Source organism: Phymastichus coffea, unplaced genomic scaffold (genome assembly GCF_024137745.1).
Source record: "Phymastichus coffea isolate CEN01 unplaced genomic scaffold, Cenicafe_Pcof_1.1 PCOF00225, whole genome shotgun sequence".
In the NCBI taxonomy this organism is placed as follows: Eukaryota; Metazoa; Arthropoda; class Insecta; order Hymenoptera; family Eulophidae; genus Phymastichus; species Phymastichus coffea.
Genome location: NW_026707036.1, coordinates 81974 through 94535, shown reverse-complemented (window position 1 = coordinate 94535; position 12562 = coordinate 81974). Strand labels below are relative to the sequence as shown.

The 12562-nt window shown below is 46.0% G+C and overlaps 1 protein-coding gene across 2 annotated transcripts in view; it reads left to right on the top strand.

The window, feature by feature from the left end:
• Positions 1-12562, top strand: part of LOC131674283 (uncharacterized) — a 38096-nt gene that overhangs the window by 23373 nt on the left and 2161 nt on the right. Inside the window, exons 3-6 of one of the 2 annotated variants that reach the window (XM_058952874.1) lie at positions 7592-7692; positions 8397-8545; positions 10558-11036; positions 11644-11965. In XM_058952874.1, the coding sequence (XP_058808857.1) occupies positions 7592-7692; positions 8397-8545; positions 10558-11036; positions 11644-11965 (1051 nt within the window). The remainder of the gene's footprint in view (positions 1-7591; positions 7693-8396; positions 8546-10557; positions 11037-11643; positions 11966-12562) is intronic. The other variant, XM_058952875.1, reaches the window with a different exon arrangement.

Below are 12562 nucleotides of genomic sequence, written 5' to 3'. Positions count from 1 at the left end.
GCATCGAACAACGGCCATTTTAACGTCGATACGTATACATGATTTCAATTTGGATCGAATAATGTTATTTACCTGACGAAGATCGGAAAGGGAAGCCGTCGGTGATCCAAAGTAAAACTCGACTGGACGAGCCCTTCATTTTGTCTGCATTTCAATGAAAACACATGTTGAGCATTCGTTGACATTTGCCGATAACATTACGATTATAAGAATATGATGAAACAGTGAAGGGGTTGAAGGCTTTCGCAAATTACTGGAGATCCATTGGATCGATGGTATACTAGAAATTCGACGAACCGGAATGGTAAGCCGGCAGCGCTTGTAACTAATGGCGAAAATCCGCAAACTAGCAGAGCGCAAAACTGAAGGCCAAAATGAAGCTGGCGTCCGTCGCATTAGAATGGCTGATCAGAAATGCAGGGCTAAGCGCGAACGGCAGAAAGGCTGCAGCAGTCTCTCGCGCTCATCATTAACCCATTTAATTCGGCAAACTCCGGGGCGCGGTCGTCGGGGCTACGCGCCGCACCGAGTAACTCTATCGGCAGTAACGAGCTGGCCGCCTACAGGCAAGGCGCGCCGGGCCAGGCACGCGGAGAGGCATAATCAAGTTGTTGTTCAATCTACTTGGAAAATTGTTGAAAGCCGGTTTACTCGCGCCTTGGCACCAGCTCTGGGCCGTCGTCATCAAGGATGTCAATCGGGCACGCGTCGATGAGGCCTTCGCGCGACGACAACGACGACGACGACAACGCAATTACCGGCTGCTGCCGCGACAGCCGGAGATAACCGAGTTCTTTGCCTTTCGCACTTTGTCGCGAAACGCCGGTGAAAGCCTGCCGCGACGAGGAGAAAGAAATCGAGAGCGAGGGAGGCGGCCGGGAGCGGAGGGCGCGCGCTTACCGCGAAATTTAATCAACGCGTGCGCGCGGCGGCCGCACGCGCGACGCGTGAATCAAAGCGCAATTTTCGAAATTGAAGCGCGGCGGTTGTGCGCCAGCAGCTCTCCAAGTTTCGGGAGCGACTCGTCGATTCCGAGGATACTTGCGAGCGCAGTTATTCTCCGAGTAGCGGCAAACAGTGGGAGGCGCTGGCGGCGCGCCGCGGCAATGATAATAATTTTCATTAAATCAAGCGTTTGCCAAACCGCGAAACGGCTCCCGCATAGCTCGCGCCTCTCTCCTTTTGTGCATGTGTATCTTGTCGCCCGCGCCCTCCCGCCCGCAAAACGGAATTTCGCAATAGCCTCAGGCGCGTCCTCGTCCCCGCAGCTCGCCCCTCGCGACTTGCTTTCCATTACATACGAAGCCTATATTGCCGAGTACTCAACTTTCGTCGGCGCTTCCATGTCTTTCGAGGACTTGTATTCACGTCATTTGTCGAAAGCTTCATTGCTTTCTTCGAGTGTATTGTCTGCCACTCCTCGTCAATCAAATCATCAATTTATCACGTTCAAATCAAACGCGTCATCGCTCGAAGTAACGTTTAAGAGGAATGTTTCACGACATTGAGAACATTCAATTACATTATCGAATTCGTTATTGAATTCACCAGGAGGAACTCCCATGTGATAATGTGAAATCAGTTACGCCAGAGAGCGCGAGATGAAAAAAAAGAAGCGAAGCTGTCACGTGTGACGAGCATCAGTGGAGCGTCAAATCGTCGTCCTCTGCATTGACATGAAGTGCGTGGGACATTTCTCTCTTCACATCCGTGTACAAAAAGAGGCACCGATTGAGTATATTAAGATACTTACACAACTTTGGAGCCACGTGAATTGGAAACCACGATATTAGTATAAGAGGGAAGCGGCAAACTAAACTTCATTGAACTATGGCGAGCGGCCAAACATAAGTACTCTTCATCTCCATCAAATTGGCCGCATCGATGCCAATTAATTAGTCAGCAAACCGAAGAGCCCATAGTACCGCAGCCACTCCACTCGCTCACTCTCTCTCTCTCTCTCTCTCTCTCTCTCTCTCTCTCTCTCTCTCTCTCTCTCTCTCTCTCTCTCTCTCTCTGTCCCGTATAGCTTTCGATCCGTGCCAATCACCCGTGCGCTTCTGCTTTTCATACCTCATGAATAAGACAAACTCTCTTTTTCTTTCGCTGGCACTTTTTTTCGGCTTGTTATCGAGGAAGAAGAAAATGAAAATTCAATCGACATTGTTGCGAAAGCTAAAGCTATACTTTGAGCTTTTTCCACTCAGACTATCTAACGTCGAAGCTTAATCTCAACTTTTCAGCTTTTTCACTTCATTTGATTTTCAGCAACTTCACCACATAAGCCCTGAGAGAAATTTTCTTCGCTCTTTCTCTCTCTCGTTTCAAGACGCCGCGGCGCTCGACTTAATTAACTCTCGCTTCAGCCTCGAAATTCAATATTACGCAGATATGGCTGTTGGTGTCGGCGAAAAAATAAAATAAAATGGGCGGAAAGAACGCACCCGCTGTTTTTAACGACCGAATGGCACAAAGGAAAAGCCTCGCGAATATAACGAGGAAAAAACTCGGGACGCGGAATCGGATTACCATCGCGATCGGAGGGAAGCTTCGCTAGCCACCGCCGCGCACGGTTAAATGCGCCGAGATGCGAGGCTAAAAATGAAAAGGACGGTCTACGCGAAACAAAAGGGCGCCGAATGAAAGCCACCGCGAAAGAGAGAAAGAGAAAGAGATATGGAATTGCTACTGCGGTAATTAGAAGTTTGATTGATTGATCGCATTAAGGTTATTTATGAACACTAGGATGCGGGTTTATCTTTGCAGAGCTACTGGCCGCAGAAAAATATAGATAATTCTTTTCTCTGATGTGCGCGAGGGGAATTGTGAGGAATAAATATTATTTAATTAAGGAATAAATTTATTTAATTAGCGGAAAAATTGAGAACTGCAACTAATCGCACATTACAACGAACATTGACTCACTATTCCATTTTAGAGGAAACGATGTGAATTAAGAAAGGAAAAACCTTCTGAAAGTATTTAATTCTTATATTATAATTGCTTTCTGCTGCGGAAGCTAAATGGACGTACTGTGCACAGCCTATCTTTTGTATGCCTCACGAAGAGGACACAAAAGTCTGCTCGTAAGTCATCAGATAACTTAGACGATTGTCAGCCGCTTCACGCTCCATCGATCAACGAAATATCGGTTCGACAGAAAACCATAAACTATAAATTTTAGAAAGGATGTATAAGGATCAACGAAATGAAACCTTGCAAAGTGTTAACGACGTGAGACAATAAAGACAGGAAGCGTACAAAAGTCCGAATAACCGGCAGAGAAGAGGGGAACGATGAGCACGAAAAATCACGAACCGCGCACACGCAATTTTCGCATGAGCGCACTCATTATCCTTATGGAGGGTTCTTTCTGTGGTCGTCTGTGTCTCTTCGTCGTCCGTTCGATTCTCGGCATTTATTGTTATCATCTTTGGGATAAAAATTAAATCGAGTATAAATGATAAATTTCGATGCTATCGGGACAAAAGACGGTCTTCGAGTACTTTGCCATTAAAGTGCCTCTCGCGCGGATAACGAGAGCTAAGCGGTCTGCACACACGCGCAAAACACTCTCGCTTTCCCCGAGAGCATGATCGAGTCGTTTTGCTAATTTAGTTTTCCGATCGTCGATGAGTTCACTGTCTTCTTTTCTTTTATTCTTCTATACCATGAGGATTTTAACGGGCGCGACTCTTCCGAGTAATTTTAGATTTAATAGTTTTCGATCGACGCACCCTTCCCTGCGGGGTTGTTACTTTCGCTTCTTTTATATCGATTTTCTGGGAAAGTTAATTGTTATTTAACGCGCTAAATTTATCGCTTTAAACCCCCTACAAGATTACTTGTACATTTTATTTTTATGGTTTTTCCATTCGCAGCATTGACTTTTATTTGTGCAATTTAGTTGCCGGTGCATTTGCTCGTCAATAAAATTCGATTAATGAAAATGAAAAAGTAGCGATTTTAAAAGGCGCCATTCTCAATTACTTACAATTCCGTAAGCACACATTCGTAGAAAAAACATCTGTAACATCTGCAGAGCTTTCCCGCGGATAGCGGGCAAATAAAGCGCAACCCTCAAAAGAATATTCTAATCTGCGAATAAGAGACTGTCGAGTAAACGACGCCTTTCCTTTTTCATGAAAGTTGGTCGAACTTTGGGAAAATTTGCGGGAAGGTGAAAAATGCTGTTTGCCAAACGTAAAAACAAAAATGAAGAGCGACAAGCGCTCTGCAGGAATACGCATTCCAGCACAGCAAGCAAGCAGAGTGAGTTAGAAGAAGTCACGCGAAGCGAAAGACATTTGTCAACCGCACAATCGTCGGGATTAAAAATTAAGCACGAAACACTCCGTCCTCGTCAGCGCTAGTCTAATTCCATAAGCGAGAGAAGAGAGAAAAACGAGAAAAGAAATCCGGTGACTCAGCTTGGCGCGCGCGCATCTTATAATTAAACGCCCGCGCGCGAGAAAAAAGAAAAAAAGAAAAAAAGAAAAAAAGAAAAAAAGAAGAGATTCCGTATTTCTCGCCGCGTCGGCGGCGCGATAAGCAACAACGCCGCCGCTGGCTGCTCAAAGCAGAAAGGAATAAAAGGAATAAAAACAAAACTCGAGAGACAAGAGATGAGACAGGGATGAATGCATATGGAACGCCTCTAGCGCGAAATTCATCAAGTGGGGGCTCGCTCGAGGGGGAGGACGGCACTGTTAATTTGCGGAAATGAGACGGGTTTAAGTGCGTGTTTTTGACGGCAAATATGATTTTTTTCTTTCGCTGCCTGCCGCTGCTGCCTCTGTTCCAAAGTCACGCGCAACTACCTCGTATTATTTCTCATAGGGGTATTCACATTAGCAATCAAGTTTTCATTGCCAGGCGCTCAAACTTGTAATAATTAGCGACTCGGGCGCAATGTAATTTAATCTCGCCAGAGAGAAAGAGCGTCTTGGCTCGGTTTCTTTGCAAAGAGAGCGGCATTCGCAATGACGTGTCCACTTGAATGATTTAACGAACAGACGGCGCTCGGACTCTTCCGCCGTTATTATTTATTTCTTGTTTGGGTGGAATGGACAACTTTAGTACTTGTGAAAAATTCAAGATAAGTCGTAATACTTATCTAACTTTTAATAACTTGCCCGCGGAAAGCGCGCTGCTACCTTTAATACATAGTTTTTGCCCGAGCTCTCGCTATATGACACACCCATTAACTTAATTATTAACCCTTAAAAACACGAGCCATTGAAAAAACTACAGAAAAAAGCTAAAGCTCGAAAGAGGGTGTTAAAAAGTCCGCATCTAATCGCGCTGAAAAGAACGCGCGCGTTGGAGATCGAGAGAGAGAGAGAGAGAGAGAAAAAGAGAGGGATAAGCTTCGCAAGCAGCCGCATCGCCTTCATTACCCACAGTGCACAAGCTCCTTATTCGCGGCTTACCCGTTAATGTTTTTTCCTCTTCCTAAAAGGCGACACATAATCGTCGCGGACAGCCGGGCCTAAACGAGAAGCATTTATACAGTTCTGTGTGAGTGTGGAAGGGTGTGTGTGTGTGCGCGCGTCTGTATAACGTAATCGGCGAAAGTCGCCGGATTAACACCCTCCCCCTTTCTCTCAACCCACTACTTTGAGCATCCTTCTACTTTTATTTGCCCTTCCTTGCAGGAGCGTTGCGGCCTTTCCTTTTTTTCGCCCTCGGAAAACTCGTGATGAGGGTATGTACAAGCAGGCTCTCCTATAAAATGTTGATTTTGTTTACCTGTAATATCAGGGAATTCGGTTGGTTCAATCGGCGGCAAAAGTTTATCCATATAAAAGTTTGGTCGTTACGACGTGGGCCTTATCGCTTGGAAACGGTATTTCGGAGAAAATGAAACGAGGCAGGTACAAGAGAGGCGCATGGTCAGCGCACTCGTGCAGACTCCGCGCTTAGAAGCCGGAAATTTCTCGAAACATATTTCTGCTAATTTGATCCGTGGTCCGTCGAGGAGATCTTCTTCGAGTCTTAAGCGGCCAGATCTATCATAAGTGAGAGAAACCGCCTGAATCGAATGCCGCACAGTCGTTTATATCTCCGACAAAAGCTGCGGAAGATCGTCTCCCCTTAGGACAATACCCTGAGAAAATAGCCGCATCAAGTAGCCCAGTATTCTTACAAATTTCGCCCCGTCCACAGAGAGAGAAAGTACGTATCTCCTAACTTGCTCGCTATATCTTCCGTAGTACATCCCGCGGACGTACCCCTCGCACGCGTGCACATCATCATCATAGCCGTCTAATTCCCGACGATAGCCCCCAGCTTAATCCTCCTCGTATACACACATAAAGTCGCCTGCATTAAAAGCGAGTAAAACATTAATCGCCCCGTTGTCGGTTGTCGCGGGCTGTGCGTACGTGTGCGTGTACTATTGATAGGCGCGCCGGAAAATCCACGCACGTGCCTCGCACGCGACTTCTGCACGCGCGCGGATAAGTGAACTGTATACCCGATGAGGGGGAGCCCAAAAAATAACTGATATCACGCCTTTCTATACGCGCATGGGATTTTTTCGTTGAAAATTTTCACGATTCGTTTTTCGAAAGCAACACTTTTTTTCTCTTCTTCTTTTATTCTCACATGGCATTTTTTTCTGGCACTACGCTTCTTCGTGAAATACTGAAATCACGCGTGGAGCTTTGAAAACGTCAGATATAAAAATAGTTTTATTGCATACACGCGTGGATGCGTAGTTCGTGAAAACATATTTTTTTTTTAATTTTCGTACGAATCTCGTTTCAATAAATGACTTTTTCACGATTTGCCGAAACAAAAATTCTATTGACGTATTATTTACTTTTATCCGGTGTGCCATTTGAAAAGAATTTTCATTATTATTTGACTTTTCCGCAGTTCAGTATTTGTCATATCTGCGTGAAATATTTTCACATCAATTTATTTGTCAAAGATAAATTCTTCTCTTCCGAAATATTTTAGTTATTCAAAATCCCATGTGCTTCGCAAGCAAAGAATTGTTCGTGCCAGTTTGCGAATATTAATGCGTAACACTTGTGCAATTGAAAAATGTATTTGCTAGAATCATAATATGAAGCCATATCGAACGACAAAGACATCTCCAGGACAAAGCAAACGTACGCCAGAATTAAGAAAGGGAAAAGAAAAAACCAAACAGCTCGGTAAACGTTTGCTCGGGTCACAAAAGCAGTCAAGCGCAAACACACACACACACCGCACGCGCGTGCAGTAGTTTATCTCGGATAGGACGTTCGCGTGTGATTTTTCGGGGGCTTGGATAAGTGCATCAAGCTCCCTTTCAGGCACTCGCGCTTGCGCGCAAACGGCAGTCGGATGTGCAATAAATCAAGCGGGCACGCGCGCGATGAGCCGAGAACGCTATAACCGAACTCCTTATCGAGTGCGGGCTAATGAAAATCTCCTGCGCCTGGCAAGATAAACTAACATTACCGCCATTTGTTCCAGGAATGGGGGGATGGTTTTTCCAAAAAATGTATCGTTTGCGCTGAGCGTGGGAAGAGGTGATTGAGACGTGGATTTTGCGTGTTTCGAATAATGGATTGGATCGATCTGTTTGCCCTTTCAGGATGTAACCGGACAGTGAGGAATTCCGTAGGATGGATACGCTGGACAGGACGCATGGGAAGGTGCGTCATAAGGATAAGAGCGCCTATAAGAGATCCGCAGGTACGTGTAGGAAATCTTGCTTGTTCACGTGCCCGTTCTTTGTCGCTCTCGGCCTCGCGCTCATACGCTCTTGTCTTGACGCGTGCGTCTGTTAAATTTGAACGCCGGCACGTACCGCGGCCTCGTAAATTTTCATCAAAGCCCACGCGAATAAGAATAATATTTTAGCAGACACACAGATAGCTTGCGGCTTATTTATAGGACGCGTGTGACGGCTAATAATGATCGGCCACGCGAGACTGTCGATGGGATTTCGAGAGCCACCATCGCCATCACGCGCGTTCTTGGAAAACTTTGCCGCAGCCAGTTCTGCCGCTGCTGCTGACGAACAATTCCAATTTACGTCCAGCAAACCCTTCGTCTCTCTCTCTCTCTCACTCTCTCTCTCTCTCGCTCTGGACTGGTCAAATTCGGGCTAACACCCGACACACCGGACGCGCGAAATTCGGATGGCAGCGGTGCGCGGCCCGATCGTAAAGTTTATCCCCGACGCGCCACGCCGCTCGTCGACCCTCCAATAAGAAATAACGGATCGTTCTTGCAAAGCATTTGCGAAGCCGCACTCGCTTGCACGTTTATACGTGCGACCAGTTGACGCTTTCATTTACTTCTCTTTGGTTTTCTCGTACACCTGACGCGGCCTGCAAAGTTGGTGCGACAAACGAGTGCACGCGCGCGCATTTATGTATTCGCAAACATTTCAGGTGATAGAGGTGAAAATAAGAAGAATGCAAGTGGGCGTGCTGAAGAACGCGCGCTGCGAGGGTGCCTACGTGCAGTTCTCCGACGAGCTGGAGGACCTCGACGAGAGCGCGGGTCGTTATTGCGGACACGTAACCGGCAACACCACAAGGTAATGTAACCAAACGAGATGCGCATGCTTTCGTGGAAAAGCGCGGGCGACGATGATATTCCTCAGATTTAAATTTATCGCCGTGGCCAAATTTTAGGAACAAAGAAGGCACCCAGAACGGAGACAAGCAAGGCGAGCGACGTTTACTTTGGCCGCGAAATTTACACGCGTACACACACCGGGAATCCGTTTAATTTGGACAGAGGCGCTGCGAAAACACCACGGGATGCGCCTGTGTCGACCGACTTTTTAACAAGCTTCCGCGTTCGTACAGCGACTCTATGTATAAAGTGACTCTCTCTCTCTCTCTCTCTCTCTCTCTCTCTCTCTCTCTCTCTCTCTCTCTCTCTCTCTCTCTCTCTCTCTCTCTCTCTCTTTGTTGGATGAACAAAGGAGAGGGATCCTCCCAAAGCTTTAATTAAGGTCGACTCTTGCCGCCGACGAGAGCAAACGTTTGATTCATTCGACACCTTGATTTTGTCCGTCCCTTGTCTATCTTTTTTCGGCACTAATTTGCACGTTCGAAGCTCTGTCGAAAGCCTATTCTTTTATCTTGAGGAAATTGGACTAGAAAATATTCGCTTTGATTTCATTGACAGCTTTCGTGCGCTTACATCGAGATTTTTCGAAATAAGAAATTTCGAGCGAGTAATCTTTTATTTTTTAGACGAAAAAGATCTTTCCGCGAATTCGTACGAGTCACTTTATCATTTCACCAAAACATTTCGTATCGTTCCGTTGATCGATGAGCTAAAATGCTACATTCTTCATCGTGGGTAATCGTTCATTTTATACACACACACACACACACACACACACACACACACATATTTGTTACCGAAGTTTTCTATCTGGCTTACTTTTTTCGCAATATCCACTCTCTGGACGAGTGAGTGCACTTTGTGTACGAAAATAAAACGGAGGTACTCCTCCTGTTGATTCGAAACTCTGTTTTTTTTAAACCTATAAAGAAGAGCGAAGCAATTTTTGAGCATTGACCGTGATGTCGCTTCTCTCACGAAAAAAGATCAATGGATTCGGATCCATTTATAGCGTGTTTTTTTTTTATTTTGACGACGTCACTTTATTTATTATCTATAACTCGAACAAATACTTTTTGAAATAGGAGAAATTGCTGCTCTTCGTGTTTTTTTTCATTTTCTGCTAGCTGGTCATTCGTCATTTACTGTAGTTTGACAAAGTAGATCATTAAACATTTTGTCAATGTATATCTTGAAATTTGATAAGAAAAAATGTTTATTTTACTTTGATACTCTTGAAACTCCGACGTGCATTAGTAAATGTAATACCTTTCAAAAATACAAGTAATAATTGAAACGTACATGAAAATTGTAATCCTATTACAAGCGCTTTAAAAGGATTAACTGATTTCAGAACGTATTCAACTAACTTTCAAAGAAACTTTAAAATGCAATAGTGCAAGTCAATCAAACGCTTAGGTAGAAAGCCAGCTAAAAGAAAAAAATCGTTCGCGGAAATTCCCCCTTTGCATTTCTGTTTATCGCGTCGACACACGCATGTAGCAAACAAAAATACAGGAAAAGGGTTGAACAAACAAATCTCACTCCCCAGATAGAGAGAGAAAAAAGTAGTAGAGGCGTGTAGAGCAAGAGCAAACTATTTTTGCGCGACACATTGAAGTGGCATGTAAGCGCGCGTGACGGGTAGAATCAAGTTTTCCCATCGTCGATCTCCATCCATAAAGCAGAATGTCACCCTTCTCTGCTTCGGCGAAAGAGCGAGCATAGCCGTTGTGCTTGCTCCACCGCACATCCGAATAGCTGCATCGCCGTCACGCTTCCCGCAACCAGATTTGTCGCGGTGACTTTCGTCATGCCGCGCCAAGGATAATTTCCCGTCACGGGTAATAAGTTCGTTCTCGTAGCCGGCGGCACGCGCTTCAAAAACAGAGCAAACGGCGCTCGCATGGGAATTAACATATTTGTCTAACGTATCGAGGATCTCTGGTAACTAATGTGCTGCATTTATAGACTGGTGTTGCGTCGAGGGCCCGACTTGACGGTAGTCCTGGACTCGGAAAGTCGCTTCGCAGCTGAAAATCCAGTGATCTTCTCGGCTCAGTACTCCATTCTACCGGCTCGTCTTGCCAACGAGAGACACCATGTTCATCAAGAAGAGCCATCACCCGCTGCGGTTCTCTCCGCCTCGATGGCCGGGGAATGTCCACTCGAATGCTCCCATCGCAACGACTTGAGGAGCTGTCGGCTGGTGTCGCCCGGTTACCCGGGAATTTACCCCCGCGGTATCCGCTGTCGTATAGCGTTGGAGTCGAGCACGGGCAGATTTCGTATCGGGGGAACGCCCGACGATCGCTACAATCTGATGAATCACACTAGTCAAGAGCCATGCAAATCGGAGTTTTGCGAGCAGGAGCACGTGGACGGAAACGGATCTGTCAGCCAGATGAGTAATGACCAGCCGGACGAGCAGAGGACTCACTCGAGGAGCGGTAAGATTTTTCAGACTAACATTTTTATGAAATATGCTTTGCGCTTGGAGTGTTTGAACAAGTCTCGTTACCACTTTGAAAAGATCTCTTCGTCAAGCGCGCGAATAATCGATATTCTCTGTTCGCTAGATAACATTGATCATTCGTGAAGAACGTGTCTACGATTCCAATTTTCATTAGGGATTCATCAGAAAATTCTGAAACAAATGTTTATTTTAACAGGGTGATGATTGCTTTTTTTTCGTTATGGAACATAACATACATAAGAAAAAAAAGGCTAAAAACGTATATTCGGCGCGCGGAGGACATTTGTATTCACCACAAATGCCATCAGCTCAATAAGCCATATAATTCGGTACATTAACCTTTCTCAGCTGGCGGAGAAAGAGAGAGAGAGAGAGAGAGCGCGCGATCAAGCCGTCCATTTGAAACAAAGAAAAAGTCGCGCGATAACGAAAGAGATACGCAAAGACATCGAGGGGCAGTCGAGATAGTAGCCTCGGCAATAGAGAACGGAGAGAAAAAGTGGAGGGTACAACAATAAAGCCATATCCCAGTAGTAAAGAAGCCTTTTCCCCTTTAACGGCCAAGTCGCTCTGTTCGACAGATCGGGACGAGGAGGACGAGATAATCATCGGGCAGAAGCAGAAGCAGCAGCAGCAGCAGCAGCAGCAGCAGCAGCAGCAGCAGCAGCAGCAGTCTCAAGCCCTGAGGAAGGAGCAGCGCCGTCGATTACGAAGTCAGCAGCAGAAGGCAAGCGATTTGGAGACGAATCGGTCGTCGAGGCAGCGGACTGGCTCCGATTACGAGAGCAGGATCGAGCTGTCGCTCGTCGACAATGCCGCTCGCTCCATCAGCGAGCTGCTGGTCAAGCAGCAGCAAGCTCGCAGGAATCCCAAGAGCGACTCTCCGTTCTGGTCGAAAAACAGGTGACTATACGCGCGCACCCGCTTCGTCTTTGTCCGCGTCTCCTGTCCGCTTCCCTTTTTTCCCTTCTCCTGCGCGCCGCGAGCTTCCGGCGCGGGAAGCCTAGCTCTGATGCATTACTTGGGATTAGAGAGCCCGCAAGCCCCGACCGAAGTTTCTTGCGTGTCTTGCCAGTCCGCGCGCGAGCTCGCCATTCTCCTCCGCGCGCTCTTTTCCAAAAGATTTCTTGTTTAAGAAGAGCTTCATTTTGCTCTTTTTTCTATTTCGACAGCGAACATATTGATTGAACAAGCTTTTATTCCGATAATGGCAAGTTTTATTTCTCAACGTCAGAGTTCCTTTCCACCGCGTTGGCTTTCTCTTATCTTCTGTTTATCCGACGAGCTTTTATCCGTTGGCTTATTTAGAAGTGCTAAATCGTAGAATTTCGGGGTTCCGCGATTGAGTCGAAGGATAAAACTGTATAACGTAACTTCTTGAATAGAGATAGCGAGTTTTGAAAACGTACTGATCAAGTTCACGTGGCCCGCCTTGTTTCTAAACAAACGTAAAATTGCTTGATCCCGAGCGAACGCTGCTGCAACTAAGCGTAACATGTA